The sequence below is a fragment of the Zonotrichia leucophrys genome, chromosome 3 (assembly GCF_028769735.1).
Source record: "Zonotrichia leucophrys gambelii isolate GWCS_2022_RI chromosome 3, RI_Zleu_2.0, whole genome shotgun sequence".
Classification (NCBI taxonomy): Eukaryota; Metazoa; Chordata; class Aves; order Passeriformes; family Passerellidae; genus Zonotrichia; species Zonotrichia leucophrys.
Genome location: NC_088172.1, coordinates 10821020 through 10836828, shown reverse-complemented (window position 1 = coordinate 10836828; position 15809 = coordinate 10821020). Strand labels below are relative to the sequence as shown.

The 15809-nt window shown below is 39.0% G+C and overlaps 1 protein-coding gene across 2 annotated transcripts in view; it reads right to left on the bottom strand.

Annotated features, from left to right (window-relative positions):
* Positions 1–15809, bottom strand: part of FAM135A (family with sequence similarity 135 member A) — an 80172-nt gene that overhangs the window by 59656 nt on the left and 4707 nt on the right. For both annotated transcript variants that reach the window (XM_064707339.1, XM_064707340.1), the window contains exons 2-3: positions 6033–6112; positions 2301–2421 (exon numbers count right to left, since the gene is read on the bottom strand). In XM_064707339.1, the coding sequence (XP_064563409.1) occupies positions 2301–2377 (77 nt within the window). In that variant the 5' untranslated portion in view covers positions 2378–2421; positions 6033–6112. The remainder of the gene's footprint in view (positions 1–2300; positions 2422–6032; positions 6113–15809) is intronic.

Genomic DNA, 15809 nt, shown 5'->3' with positions numbered 1-15809 from the left:
CTACAGATACAAATCCAAGAAAATATGAGACACTTGGGATGGAAGAGTTGGCAGATTTCTTCAAATAGTTATAAAAGCAGGAAGACAGTAAAATGGGTTTGAACATTAGGGTATGTGGACTCTACAGAAAAGGAGGGGAGGGTGGGGAATATGCCACAAATACCAATGACCAAACTCATGTTAGCTCATATTTAATAAAAGGGACAAAAGACTGACATCTAAAATACATAAGGGTGGACTTTTAGACAGATAGAGTGATTCACAAGTCAAAGCCATTAAGAAAAACAGCTAAAATGGATCAGAAAGAAATTTAGGCTGGGAATGATGACATCTCCAGTAATCAAATGAGTGAGAATCTGGACTCACTCTGCAAACAAATACTTTTGGAGTAAAATCTTGTAAGTTCTAATAAGGAACTTGATGTGATTACTTGCAATAGCTGACATTTTATTCTACACAGTTCAGAAGGTCGTGATGTTTCTAACTCCATGAGACAAGCATGCCACACTGGGAAGGCTTAAATGCACACAATACAATCAATTCTGTACTTGATTTTGGCAAGAGAAACCATGCTAAACACAGTCATAGCTAAAAAATAGGAGGCTAACAATGAAACTAAAGATTTCCTTTTCTGATCATTCAATCCATTATCCAAAAGCTCCTGCCACAACAGAAGTATTACATATGGTCTCAAATAAACAGTTTCATAGAAAAATACTGGGGCCTACCCAAATTAAATTAATTGCAATAGTCACATTTCTTGGTCTGTCAAATTATTCTGGAAGTTTTCTCTTCTTCCTGACATTAATTTCTACAGGAATGTGCCCACAGTTTAAGGTTCAGCTCAAGGTTCAGAGAAGTTATCTCCTCACATCACTTTTCTCTTTGTGTCAGCATTTCACCTCTCTGAACTTGCCCTGTGAATTTACTGCTTTTTAGCTTACTGCAAGAGTAAGCTAAAAAGAAATATGCCAGGTAAGGCAGTGGTAATTATATAGCTGTGCTTTGCTTCTCAACTACCTTTCTGAGGAACCCTTTGAATTGTTAGCTTAAGACAACCAAAACACTTTCTTCTCTTCAGGTTCTCCATTAGAGTAAATGTACTGCCATGCTCTACCCTCTCCTTCCTCACTGATTTCAAAGATTTAAAAAGGCTACAGTTCAAAAGACTGTGCTTTTTTGTTGAAGTAATTAGAATATTCTCAGTGTTTTCACAGACCTCTTAAGCCTTCCTTAATCCTTCTCTTCCAATGAAGAGTGAAATTACAATTTTCCCTAAAAAGAGGTCAGTTTGTTGTATGTTGTTTGTTGTTTGTTGTACTTTGACTACATATAGTACCAAATATAATGGGTCATCACTTCTGTCAAAACACCCCCCCAGCTGTACTGAAAACAATACTCACATGCACACTGCACATACTCACACCCCAGTCTCGAACTAAGGCAAGGCTAAAACCACAAATATATTTTCTTATCAGTGCTTCTGAGGAAAGTTACTCTACAATGTTTTGGAAAAAGCAGCTATCGTAAATCAACACTGATACACCCTGTTCCATCTCTGCAAACACTAACACAGCCTAAACTCTAACATGCATTTTTACTGTAGTCTACTTGAGGATTGACAGAAGGCTAATGTACCACAACACGAAAGGACCAATAATCTTTAATAGCTCCAAAGTAAGCTACAAAGGATTATTTCCTGCATAGCCATGGGAAACAAGGACCTGAGAAAGTAATCTAGGACAATCATGTAATATCAAATGAAAGGAATGTGGAAAAGACTTCTACAGAGATAAGGTGGAGTAAGAGGAGGTCAGGAGAGTCTAAAGAGGCAGCCTGGAGTCCTGTGTAACTGGAGGCACAGCACAGGGAGAAGAGAGAGGCTGGTGAAATTCTCCACTGCCAAACTGATAAACGAGTAGGTTAACTGGGGCAAGACCATTTTTTAAATATTGAAGAGAAACACCTATCATATTTCAAACAAAAGGGGTTACAGAAATTAATATATGCAAGGGTAAAGGTCTGGGTAAGAATATAATGCTTTCTCCATATCTACAGGTTTTCCCTCATCTCCAATTAGACAAAAATATTGTATTACAAATGAGGTTTTAAGAAAAAATATTTTAATATTTAAAATTGAATCCTAGAAAGAACATAACTTTCCAATACAGAATAAAAAAAATCAAATCCCTATAATAATAGTCAATAACACATGAAGCAACACTGCATGACAGAGTACCCATTAAGGTCTTTCCAAAAGCCATCCAACGGAGTAAAGTTTGAAAAAATGTGCTACCTACCCTCTTTGAAACAAATCCACATTGAAGAATTTGTGGAGCTCCACGGAGAATTCTACCATAGCCTGAACTTCACTCATGTTTATGAGGATGAAGAAGTCAAAACTTGTCAGCACCTTAGTTACTGAAAACAAAGAGAAAACAAACTATTTAGAACACAAGCTGGGGATAATGCACATCTGGTCCTAAAAAGGACAATGCTTACACACAGTTTTGCACAGCTTTCCTAAATATGCAGGCCCTGAGGTAATCAAGAATAGAGGATGTACCAAATCCAGCTCACAGTAACTTCTACCTTTCTTGCGAAGGAATCAAGTGTTATCAGAGAAGCATCACTACACAGTGTCAGCATAATACAATCCTGGCACTTCCTGGTACCTGCATACTGCAGCTCTGCTCAGGTTCTTGGCTGGAGAGGGAAAAATACTTTCTGACAAGGAGAAAAAGAGATGGGCTGCTTCCAGCCCTTGTTGGTGCAGAATGTCCATGCAGGCAGTCAACTCTGGCATGAAGACAGCAACAACTGAATTACAGTGTAGCCAAGCAGTAAAGAGAAAGTGTCTGACCAGGTCCTGTAAGGCTTTAGACTGAGAGATTCCAGGGGAAGGCAGGAGTTAAGCAAGGCAACACGCCTATTTTTAGTAATTTTTTTTTTGTGGTGTAATAGTAAAGTGATAATTCTCACTGTCATCTTCACAGCCACAGAGTAGCAAGTTCCTGCTACTTTACAGCTGCCTGCTGATACCTACACTTAAATCCTACAGATTTTACTAAGTTCTGCTGGTTTGCCTTCAACACTAGACTAATGAAACACACTACACCTTCCACCAACACTTGACTTCAAACTTCCTAGCCTCTGCAAGCACTGTCTGGTTTGAGGACTAAGCAAACAAAAAAATTGAGCAGGCTGTCCTTCATACACATTAGTCAATTTTTCTGGCTCTGATGTAGAAGCAGTAAACATTGTCTAGAGCTTGAATGGATTATGGGTTTTATTGTTTCTAAACTTTTGAACATGCATTTGGGTGTTTGTGAAGTAGTAGGCAGTACTGAGACTAAACAGAGCAGGTGGCAAAAAACGTCATGACTGCAGCAGGGATTATTCAGCTGAAAGCAAAGTTACATTTAGAGGCACAACCTCTAGCCTACCAACTAAGTTGTCTTAGAATATGACTCAAGATAAGACCTCCCTTTCTGTACTCACTCTAGAGGAGCAGAAAGACTTCAAGCCCTGTAACACAAATGTAGATTTTAAACTCTAAGCAAGACATTAATCCTGATCTTGGTTTAACAGCCAATACAGGGACTCTGAATGGACTTTACAAAAACACAGGAACAGTATATTATTGGTGTAACGGGATGAGGGAAGAGGAATTTTGCTGCATTAGGACAACATGAAGAACTTGGATCAAGGGCTCTTACCACAAGATCAAAATTACAGCATCTAGATGATGCTATTAACCCAGCTTGTCTAAAAAAATCTTGTCATCATTTGAATTTCAATCAAAGGCCTTCAACAGACTAATTGAATGATGCCATAAGTTATGCTACAATTTTGTAGTGTTAGGACTGGCAGTGACAGCCTACAGGGCTTTGCAGCAACTCCCTCTTCCACTGCTTTGTCTGTAGTACTGTATAGGGATGTCCTCTGTGGTCTTTAAAGCTAGATACAAAATGTTCTGCACTGTAATTCTCTGGGGCTGCAATACTGCATTATCACATGGGCATCACCTACCAAAATGCAAGTATATAATCTGCAAATGAAACCTGACCTGCCACAGAGCAAATATCCAGAGATCCTAAATCCACTGTGACCTTTAGCTGCTGGGCAACAAACCCTGTGTGCTATGGATGAAACTGTCCAGTACTCAAAAGGAAGCCACTTCAAAGCACTGAAGGAAAAGCAAAACGATCTTTATCTTTTTAAGGATGCCATGGGGCAGTCTCACCCAACTTGCATTTTGATGGAACTACATTCTAAAGAGAGGAAGACCTGACAAGGCTCTGGTGTCCTGGCACAATGAGTAGTGCTAACTCCCTGAGCAGTTTGCCTTCATGAAGTGAAGACTGTTCCTGAGGTTGCTGTTGGGCCTTGATCAGGGTCCCTCAAGACCCCAGCAGGAAAACTCAGAACAACCCAGAACCAGTCCAATTAGGTCCATTTCATGAATGAGTTAATTCAACAGAAAACCCCAAGACTTAAGAGAGCCATATCTTGCATGACTGCCAAAAGGACTGTCCAGTGAACTTGTGGTACTCCTGCTGGGTATAATATGGCTCTAGCTGGGGCCACTCCCTCCCTTCTTCCTCTATTGAGCTTACTTAGCACTCCCAGCCAGTTCACTGAAAACTGCCTGGCATGCAATTTTTCCCTGCAGACCAAGCACAGGGTCCAGCAACCACAGCCCTCAATGACACAAGACCGTGCATTTTAATCCAGTAACACAGCTCTTGCTCAACTACAAACAGCATTTGGAAAAAACAGTGTCTATGCCTTGCTCCAGTACCAGCTGCAAAGCCAGTAAGAAATACTGTGGCACAGTTCACAGAACAGCACATGCAGCAAGCAGGTACCCAGCTGACCACTGAGAATAGCTTTTGCTTTGTTGAGCTTCAGTGTGCTCCACGTGCACCTTAAACTGGAAGAAGGGGAACATTCACTGCCCTGGGCTGACATAAACCACATCACTACTTTTCTGCCAAAGTCTTTCATGCCAGTGCAAAGGAAAACAGTTAGTACAGAACAGTTATAGTTCTGTGAACTATGTAATAGAAAGTGTTATGCAGTGAATAAATATTTTAAAGGAGAAACTCAATTTGGACAATGTCTTAAGCTTCTACAATAATCATACAAAAGCCAACAAAAAAATTGAACTCATGTGGAGGTATTTGTTGTACAGATTCCTGTCAAACTTACAGCTGCACTCCACAAACTTCAATTTAATATTTCATGAGTTTACTGTTGTATTTTAAAGCACATCATTAGCATTTGGAAACCAAGATATTAAACTGCATTAAGAAACAAAGGAATCCTTCAGTAGGAACTCTCTACATGAGAAATGGAGTTTAATGCAGCATATAAACCCATACCAGAAGGTCTGATAATAAATTACAGTACCTTAATACATAAATTAGAAAGGGGGGTTCTAAACTTTTGGTAGCTACTTAACTTTTACAATCCAAAAGCATTTCTATATTCAAAAGTATTCAGAGCATTAACACTTCACATTTCCAATAGTTAAAATGTCAGTTAAAGCTACTTGATCCTACAACTGAGGGCCAAACCTTTCCTTTCCTTCATACTTCTGAGGATTTACTTATTTTTCTAAGTTGGAAAATCTCCTGTATATCCTGGCTGGTCCACGCTGTCCCCACATCATCTCACCACTTCCTTTAGTTATACAAACTAATCTTTCCTGAGGCCACAATACAAAGTGGATCACATAATAACATATTTTTAATGTTTGTCTGAAGGAAAAAAATGATGTTTCTTTTGTTTCTTGTTTCTGTTTTTCTTTATTGATCATTGTAGTGCTACTTTACAGCAGTTGCATCAGAGCACCTGAGAGTGAACTGAAAATACAGAAACCTCCTAAACCAGCTTTGTTTTCAGAAAAATGATTGTGTAACACTGCCATTAATCTAGCTGTTTGCACTGGGAACTGCAAAACAACACTTTTGCAAATGAAAAAATGAGAAATGAAACTGCAAAAAGATGTTCAAAGAATGTCTTACCTGCACTGGTAAATACTCCATTTTAGTATGTCAATCAACCAGTCTTCCAGTTCTCTGCTGTCAAAAACATACTGCTTGAACTGAAAAACAAACAAACAAACAAACAAACACGTTTTACTACGAGCAACATCTCTAGAATGTTTCAGTAACAACCTTTATCATGTCCTCTCCAACAATCTCCCAGGAACTGCCTACCAGCATTCTCCAGTCTGACCTTGGGTCCTGCACTGCAGTTTTCAGCTCTCCTAAAAATACATATCTCCTGATACGTATTTTTACAAAATAAGTAAAAAATATAACTTCTCATGAAGCCAATACTCTGACAAAGCTGACTATCCCCAGCCAAACTATCCCTGCCTTCACCACAGAATCCTAAGCTCCCAGAGGACTCAGGTGCACCCCCAGCCACCCCACAGCCTCCCCAGTCTTCAGAGAGACTCTCAGCTCTCCAGGAGCAACACAGCCCCAAAGAGGTAGGAGGATATTCTGGCCTGAGTCATCAAATACAGCTCAAGCCCCCACGCAGCCTTACCCAGCCACCAGGGAGGAGACAACTTACAAGAACAGGTCTGATGAGATTCTCCTGGTAAATCTCATGTCCCTTCTCCACAGGAGCCAAAATTCAGGGGACAAGGAGAAGACCATGAACCCACTTTCTCAGAGGAAACACTGCAGGTAGGTCAACACCACCTAATATGCTGAAACTCTCCCTGGAGCTCCTGATAAACCACTACTTTAAACTGTTTATTAAGAAGCAGTTCATCACTCCTGCACTCTGAAATCATTTGGGTACTTTAAAAATACAATAAAAAATTGCAAAATCTCTTTTTTATCTGATGACCTTTAGATTTCAAAGACACAGAAAAGAGAACACTTAGTTCTACCCTCTTAAAGTAACTTTGCATCTTTCTGTATGTATATTTCAGAGAAATACAAAGACAAAATCTATCACAGCTTGTGCAGACAAGCTGTGAAACTAAACTGGTTTTGCATTAGCTCGAGAGGGAAGAAAACAGAGAAAGTAGAACGCAAAAAAAAACATTATCTGGATTTTTTCTAAACAGATTTCACTTGTGCATGTCATGTTGGTATTACATATTTGATACCACAAATTTTCAATAATAATCTAGTAAAATCCTGAAGCCATAATGCCACATAAATATGGCACCGACAAAATTTATTACATTTATTTAACAATGCATTACAACCTGTGTCATACCAGTTCTCTTTTAAAGAGGACTGAGTTCTTCTTTTTGAAAGATAGAACGAGAAAAAAATGCAAAATTCTGAAGAACTGAATTTTTTCTAGCCTTGGATTTAGTATTTTATATTCAGTGGAAATCAAAAGTAAAACTAAAGAACCTACTAATTAAAATAGAACAAAGCATCCATTTTGTTCCAGTCTGTTTCTAGGTGTTCATTTAACATTCAAGTAGTATTTTTCTTCAAAGTTGCTGTAGGAGCCTTGTACACCACCATTCCTGAGCTTTTTTACCAGTCCTCTTTTCCTGTATGCTCAGAGATGCAGCACCTGCCAACACAAACTCAGCCACCATCTATCTCTGTGCTGATGACTCACAGGTTTGTCCCCCCCACCTGAGAACTGCCTTCAATTCCAATTTTAGCTGTTTCTTGGACACTGCCTTCAGCTGAAACTTAATGTGGTGAAAACCAAGTTCTTGACCTGACCAACAAGGCTATTCCTAATGCCCACTTTCTGAGTGTGCACACTAGCACAATCTGACTGCAAACCTGGACACTGTTTTTCATTTCAATTTCTCTGAGTTCTCATAGACTTTGGCAAGACTATACAGAAGATGTGCCAAATTTTTCTGCATTCAATTAGAAATATGTCCCATCTACCCATACATCTAAAACTCTTCCAAGCTAATATCCTTTTATTTTAATTACTGTGAGGCTGAAAAAGCATAATTCACTGCATAGATTAGTTCAGCATGGTGCTGCAAAGAACCAGTCTGTTATTTTGATCATTTCACCTTTCTCTCTGCATTCCCTGCAGAGAGCCTGGACTACTGCAAGCATAACTCCTGTGTCCTTTGAAATCCTTTCAGAGCTGTGCAGCACTCAATATCACAGTGTTCTGGTTGAGACTAGAGCTTCCCAGCACTAGAAATAAACCCTGCTCCTCCATAATTCAAAAGGTGAGGGTGTAGAAAAGAAATGGTAGTTGAGTTTTAGATTGCATAATCATTATGTCGTAAAACAAGCAAATAAACAAACAAAACCCTTATGCAGAAATATTGAGAATACCTTATTCAATTCATTATCCCAATTTTAAAAAGACAACATCACCACCACTAGAAAAATACATCAGAACTGACTGTTTTACATCAGCATTTCCTAATTACCTTTTTTTTTAAACCTTCACAGCTATCATAATTATGTGAAGTAAATAACTACACATATAGTTAAACAATGACCTGATTTTCATGGGCTCAAGGCAAAACTCAACTATTACAATTTTCTTCACACCCAGTTCTCTAAGACTACACTACTTCCCAGCCAACCATAAGGTTTGATTCTAACAAAGCTAATGCAAGGTACCGATGACATTTTAATGTGCTAGATGATAAACAGCCAACTTAATCAGGCATTAAAATTCAAGTTTTCATACTTTTTGCTTTAAATTTAGCACCAATATCTCATCCTTTATGCAGCACACTGATAAAAACAACATAGTCACTACTTTGAGCTGACAACTTGATTATTCCCACTGAGCACAGAAGTCATTAAGATGTTGCATTTATTTCTTTTCTTCTCCCCTATTAATAGATCATACATGTGATACAATAATTCATCTTGAACACTTATTAGGCTTATTCCCTTCTATCCTAGCATTGGTCTTTGTCTGTTTGACAAATGACATGTTATTTCTAAGCTTCCTCATTAAAAACTTTAAGAGGAAAAGTTCTGTGGGAGCACAGTTAAAAGCTCTCTTTCTTATTGATGTGTTCTCCCTCCACCACAAAAACCCCTGCTGCAAAACAGACCCCATGCTTACACATGTCAGTATTTTTCCTCCCAGTATGGACACTAACTTCTTCTCACTTCAGCCAACCATTTATGCTAAAGAAAAACTGCATCATCTCTGAGATGCCTTCTCCTCTTTCTCATTAAAATGAATTGAGCAATGGTTTCAACAGTAATTTGCACTGAAAAATGGAAACAGAACATGAACAAACCAAACTGAATGCTTTATTTGCCTTTTACAAAGACCTCCCATAAAAATAAAACCCACATTTTCAAAATTATGAAAGGGCTATGAAATAACTTGCACAAATGTGACTGCTTTTGAGTCGGAAACAACTAAAATGGAGCATTTTGATGATAACCAGTAGCAGTTCAGTATATGTGCTACTACATTATGCCAGCCACCTTGTCCCACTTTGATCCCACACATTGGCTGAGTGAGAAAAATGAACTTCCACATACTCATGCCAAGAACCATGGAGAGTGGACCATGAAAATCAGCAGTAAAGCTGAGCTACCTCAACAACAGCGATGAAAATAAATACCTCTGACTACAGCAGCAGTAATGTAGTTATGTAGAAATACACCTGCAAATGTAGAAATACGTCTGGAAATTTATTACTTGCTTTGCTTATCATTTTCCATTAATGAACTCACAATCTATCTTTTCCTAACCTATTCAGAGGAGCACTATAGAGGAAAAACCAAAATGAAGTGCTTATACTAAACAATCAACCAAAGTCTTTTGGAAGTTTACATAAAAAGCATGTAAGAATTTTACAGTAAATGGAAAAAAACCCCAATAAATTGCAGGCTGTAGTATTTTGGCTTTAAAAAATCCAAATTGCATAGCTTAATACATTCACCATACTTCTGAATTTATGAAGGATGTATCAGATAAGAATTAATAAAGTAGGAGAGGGAAGCTTACTAAAATAATTTGATTCCATCCAGTGGAATAGGTTCTTCATAAAACCTTAAGGGTCTATCTAAGTGTACTTAAAACATACTTCATTTTACTACTTACACAAAGGAAGAAAGCTCTCTCTTTGAATTCCATGTCCCAACAATGTCATTAAATAAAAAATAGCTTTCACATGGATGGATGAATTTGGCATTAAAATGTCTCCAATGACTGTTAATGTCATTACTCTGCCATATTTTATGAATCAAAAATCTCCAAAAGAAAGCTGCAACTTCTCTCCCACCACAACTTGTTTTCAAAAAAATAAACCCTTTGTTTCAAGAGAAATGAAAAATACATCTAATGCCATATGATCAATAAATTATTTTTAATAGGTAATAATTCTGTATTATTGTCCTCTGTAAATAAAACAGCACAATTTACAGAGTTGAGTCATTGTTCCAATACCTGCTCTGAGGTCATTCTTTGACAAGACAGTAAATACAGTTTAGATCTGACAGGTTGATTTTGTATTGGAAGGCTTTATGCCAAATAGTTACTGTATTTCCTCCCACAGTAGGCATTAAGTTAGCACAAATGATATATTGCATACTCTTATTAACTTAAGAAATGTGATAGCTTGGCTGCCTGATCGAAGCTACATTAGGGGATAATCTGATAGTAAATCTGATCCAGGATCAGTGGTCACAAAACCACTTCCTTGGTAGTTCCTACAGTAATAGCATTGGTGGTGATAAGGCTGGATCAGCCAACAAAGAAAAACACTGACTCTGACAGAGCACTCTTACAAATATAATTTCTTTCAGAAATACACAGGAGTACTGTATCAAAATTATTTTATTTTCAACACCTAATGTTAATAACCCAACATAAAGGCAGCTGATTTGGGAATGTCTACTGCATCTTTGAAAACATAATCCTTGACTTCACTTTTTTCACAGAATCATTAAAATTGGAGAAGACTTCTAAAATCATCAAGTTCAACCTTTAACCAAACACTGCTATCTCCACCACAAGACCATGTCCTCAAGTGCCAACTCCACACTTCTTGCTACACCCTCCTTCCAGGTAGTTGTAGACAGTGATAAGGTCTTCCCTGAGCCTCCTTTTCTCCAGGATAAACCCCCCCAGCTCCCCACAGGACTTTTGCTCCATGGCTGCTGCCCTCCTCTGGACTCGCTCCAGCCCCTCAATGTTTGTCTTGTAGTGAGGGGCCCACAAATGGACACAGGATTCCAGATGCAGCCTCAGCAGTGCTGAGTACAGAGGGACAATCACTGCCCTGGTCCTGCTGGCCACACCATTGCTGATTTCCCTGGGGTTTGGTTTCCAGTTTCCTACCATTTCAACAAACAAAATGAGGTAAGCATTAGAACACATAAATTTAGGTTAAAAGTTTAACTCTTTGATCTTCAGTGCAAAAAAACCAAACCCACAAACTGGAAATATAAAACACTGTTTTTAACATCTCATAACATCTGCCCATAGTTTTTATTCAATACCTACCTGAAAAAAGTCATATATTCTTGTTTAGTTCTTCCTTTGTTAATGATTTTCTGACAATGAAGAGTGTCAGACCCTCTCTTCAATTGACCCCTCTTCTAAGACCCTGTCTGTAACCTTTCTGCTACACAAAATATGCACTAATTTTACAGTCAAATCCATATTATTCTAGTACAAAGTGCAATTTAGTTCTAGTTGAATGATACAAGTGCAAAGTTGAAGGACAATTTAGCAGACTGCCACTGCAAGCCGTGACCTAATGAGGTCATAAAAAGTATTTCAGAACGTGCATCAAAGCTTTTCAAAAACATATTGTAGCAAACAAACACCTACATGTCAATTTGGCCCAAGGCTTTAAGCTCTCTTGATGCTCACTTATCTTCATTCTGACCAGATAGGGAAGAAATCCTTTTCTCTGCCACCTCAGGTGGCACCTCCAGCAGCTTGCATTGTGCACTTCCAAATCTAAGAGCACCAAGCTGAAATATATCTAAACTAATAAATTCACTTAGTTATTACCCAAACCAGCCAAGCACAAGATTTTAATGCTCTGTCCTTAATGTTCCACACTCTTTTTTTCTGCCACTGAAGCCTGGAGCAAAACAGATCTGACCTAACAGAAAACAAACAAACAAACAAACCATCCAAGCAAACAAACAAAAACAAGAAAAATCAAACAAAAACCCCCACAAACAAATAAAACCAACCAACCCACATTTCCCACTCCCAAGAAAAAAACTGCAATAAAATTTAATCACTTTCTACTTTTTTTCACTGTTTAGAAGAGAAGGGACTAAACAATATGCAGAGTACTGCATATTGTTTAGTAAAGAAGTGTGTGCTTTTTTATTGAGAAATGCTCAGGCAAAAAAGTCTTTAAAGAAACAAGTGTCAAGTAAAGATAACACTGATCAGCACTGGTGGACAGCTGTGATGGTAGCTTGAACAAACTGAGCAGACCTTAGCATGCACACTATAAGAAGACTGGATGCCAGTAAGCACCCTGAGAAAACAGCACATTATGTATCACTAGCAAAGAAAGTCTTTAAATTAAATCCTTTTGCTACCCTTGCAGACTTGCTTGCACCCACGCCACAAACAGCCATCTCTGCAATTGTGCTAGCAGTTGTGGGAGGCAAAAAGCCCCAGAGCATCAAACCAAACCTTTACAGATATTTTGGAGGTTACTCTGTAAGATATTGGTGGTTATGGGGGGGGGCAGTCGGTTAGCTTTTTTCATTTTTAATTTAAACAGCAACATTTCACTCATTTAAATACAGCAGGATTCCACAAACAGCTGCACTGATCTACCTCAGAGTATGGCTATATTAACATCTAACCCTGAAGAAGTGAATGAGGGCACAGCAAGAATTTAAGCCAACTTTGTCCAGGAAACTGCACTGAGTCTCCTACACTAGAAACAGCTTCAGAAGTTTCTGCCTCAGGTGCTCATTCACATCTTCATAGCATCAATACAATCGCCCCCTCAACACTGCCAACACAGTGCTTGTGGGACAGCATTTTAAAATTAATTAGTTACCATTTTAGAATAATCTATTTTTGCAGGGCTTGATCAGATCACTTCCTTATCCGGTTTCAAAGCACAGCTCCACAAATAGCAGTGCCATGGAGCACGGGAAGGGAAGCACGCAGCAGCACAGCGCTTCCCTGGCCAGTTGTCCCTCAGCCTCCATGAGCCACAGCCTTGGCACAGCAAAGCAAAGAGGTCTCAGTAGCAGGGTGAAAGAAACCGCCCCTTCTCACAGCCATTCCTGAGGTGGCATTTTTACCCTCCATTCCTTTCTTTGATTCACCCCCAAAGCTGGACAGTAATGCCCTACCCCTGCCCCACTTCCTCCATGGATGGACACCAGCCCAGAGCCCAAGCAGCAGCTCAGTGTAACCTCCCCCTGCCCCACAGGGCAGTTCTGCTCTCTACTCACAGGCCGGGTTTCCCAGGGAGGCAACATCTCACCCAGGAACCCTCCTTGGCACCCCAGGCCATCTCCTTCCAGAAGGAGGCACGGAAGGATGGAAAGCTGAGCAGCTTCCAGCAGTTTTGTCCCAAATGGTCCAAAAACATGCTCTGCCTGCAGAGAGACCAACCAACACATCTGGTGTCAGGAGACAGGCACCATCTTTGCTTAAGAAGGGCTCTTCTGCTCCCTGTCACGGAGGAAGAGAGCGACAGGGCTGCCCGAGTCAGCACAGCCTGCTCCATCCGAGCTCCACAGGCTGCACCCCTCCCTCAGCGCCGGCACTGCTCCTGCCCCACCGCACTGCCACAGTATCTCACTGAAGAGTCCCTATGAAACAGGCAAGCAGAGCTGCATTAACAAATTCAGTTTCAAGATCTGCTTTTGTTTATGTTGCAGCTTGAAGGCTTCATGCTCCTCTTACCTCGGCTCCCCACATGGCATTTCACTAACAGAACAATGCTGACGTGTTATAAGCTGCTAAAAACACTGACACAAACCTAAAATGGCAAGACTCTGTTTCCAAAATAGCACATTGGAAACAAAACAAATCTAATTATCACCTTTAGCAACTTCAATGGGTAGACTTGCAGGGTTACATCAAAACAAATCAGAAAACTGTTTTCTGAATTAGCTTGAACCATCACCAATGCTACTTAAACAATTTTTGACAGTGTTTTGTATGGAACAGTTTTTGTTCACTCCTTTTCTCCTACAATTTACTTGTCATGTTTAGTTAGAAATTCTTGTACTAACGTTTTGTAATCATTAAATCCCTCACATGCTGCTTTCAAATTTGCTACAACTAGAACAAGTACCACCGCTTAAATACAGCACAAACATTCTGGGGAAAAAAAGGCCCAACAACTAGAAACAAAATCATCAGAGGCTTTCCCTACCCTGCTGATAGCATGACTAGCTGGTTTTCAAAAGGTTATTGTTCCTTCCTTTCCCACCTGAGAAGAGCAAAGTGACTGGCGATGAAAATTCATCATTCTAGCTAAACTTCATCAGCTTTTACACATTTCCATCAAAAGGCAGGTAACATCTGTTAGAGCTTCGAGTCACAGACTCAAATTCAGCTCAAACATTAGTAGCATTAGCTGGCACTCAAACCAATTTCACAGATAAACAATGCACAGGTTGTCTCTTAAGGACGTGCAAAATAAAATGAATAACAGGCAACCCTATGGCTCAGAGCTTCTGCCCCAGCAACAAGGGCCTTCATAAGAAAAAGAAGCCCAGCATGAAAGAATGGCGACAAATGTGGAGATCTAGGTCCTGACTTCCACGTTCAGATCTAGTATTGACCTCACTCATTAAAAGCTTTTTTCCTCTAAGCTGTTTTACATGCAAAGCAGTAAAACATGTCTTCTACTATCTACGGTTTCTTGTTTCAGTACTTCAAATATCTTCAATACCTTGGCATGTTTTAATCTGGAATTTTTTCACCACAGTGAGGGACTGAAGGTCAAAGGTGCCAGAAAACATCAGCTCTAGAATCATCTGATAGCTATAATCTCAGAATTTACCCAGAAAATCTTTTAAAAACATATATATGCATTTATAGAAAGCTAGAAGGGCCACATATAAATAGACAGAAAAGCAAGTATAATTAAGTTTAAAAGCTTATATGCAACTACTACTACCTCTACTACTAAAACTCAGGAGCATTAATTACATTGTTTAGACTGATTTTTTACATGGAAATACACAATCATTATGCAGAGAAATAATCAAGCGATAACAGAATTGACAGCCTGGGGAGAAAGTACAGCTTCTTCTACAGAAGCACAAATACTACAACATTTTCCTTGTAAATTTCAATGGAAAGAAGACAGAAAATGTACTGCAGGCCATTCTAATATGAAAATTGAAAGGGAAACCTTTCTTATTAACTTTAGAAAAATAATCTAAAGCATAAAAGGAATTCAGTTTATTTTATAGCTAGAAAGCATTATCTCTCAACATCCTTTATGCAACAGGTAATGAGTGAGCTACGGCATTTTCAGTAACATGGATTAATTCCTGAGGTCACAGCACGTGAACAGGTTGTGATTATAGTAAGCAGACTTGCATCTGGAGAACAAGTCAGTTTGTTATTTCAAAATGTCAGAGGTCAAGTGTAAATCCTCCTGCAAAATTAACTGTTGAATGCTATAGATTTCTTCTCAATTTGGGGGTATGGTGTGTATGGGTTTGTGATTTATTTCAAAAACAAGATTCAGCAAACCATATGCACACATATGTATGAATATATATGTGTAATTCTATAGTTTTAGAGCTAACAAATTTGTAACTTTTCACTAGAATGTAACTTTTCACTAGAAAGCTAAATACGTATGCTATCCTTTCTTTCTGATACAAGACTTGTAATTCAGA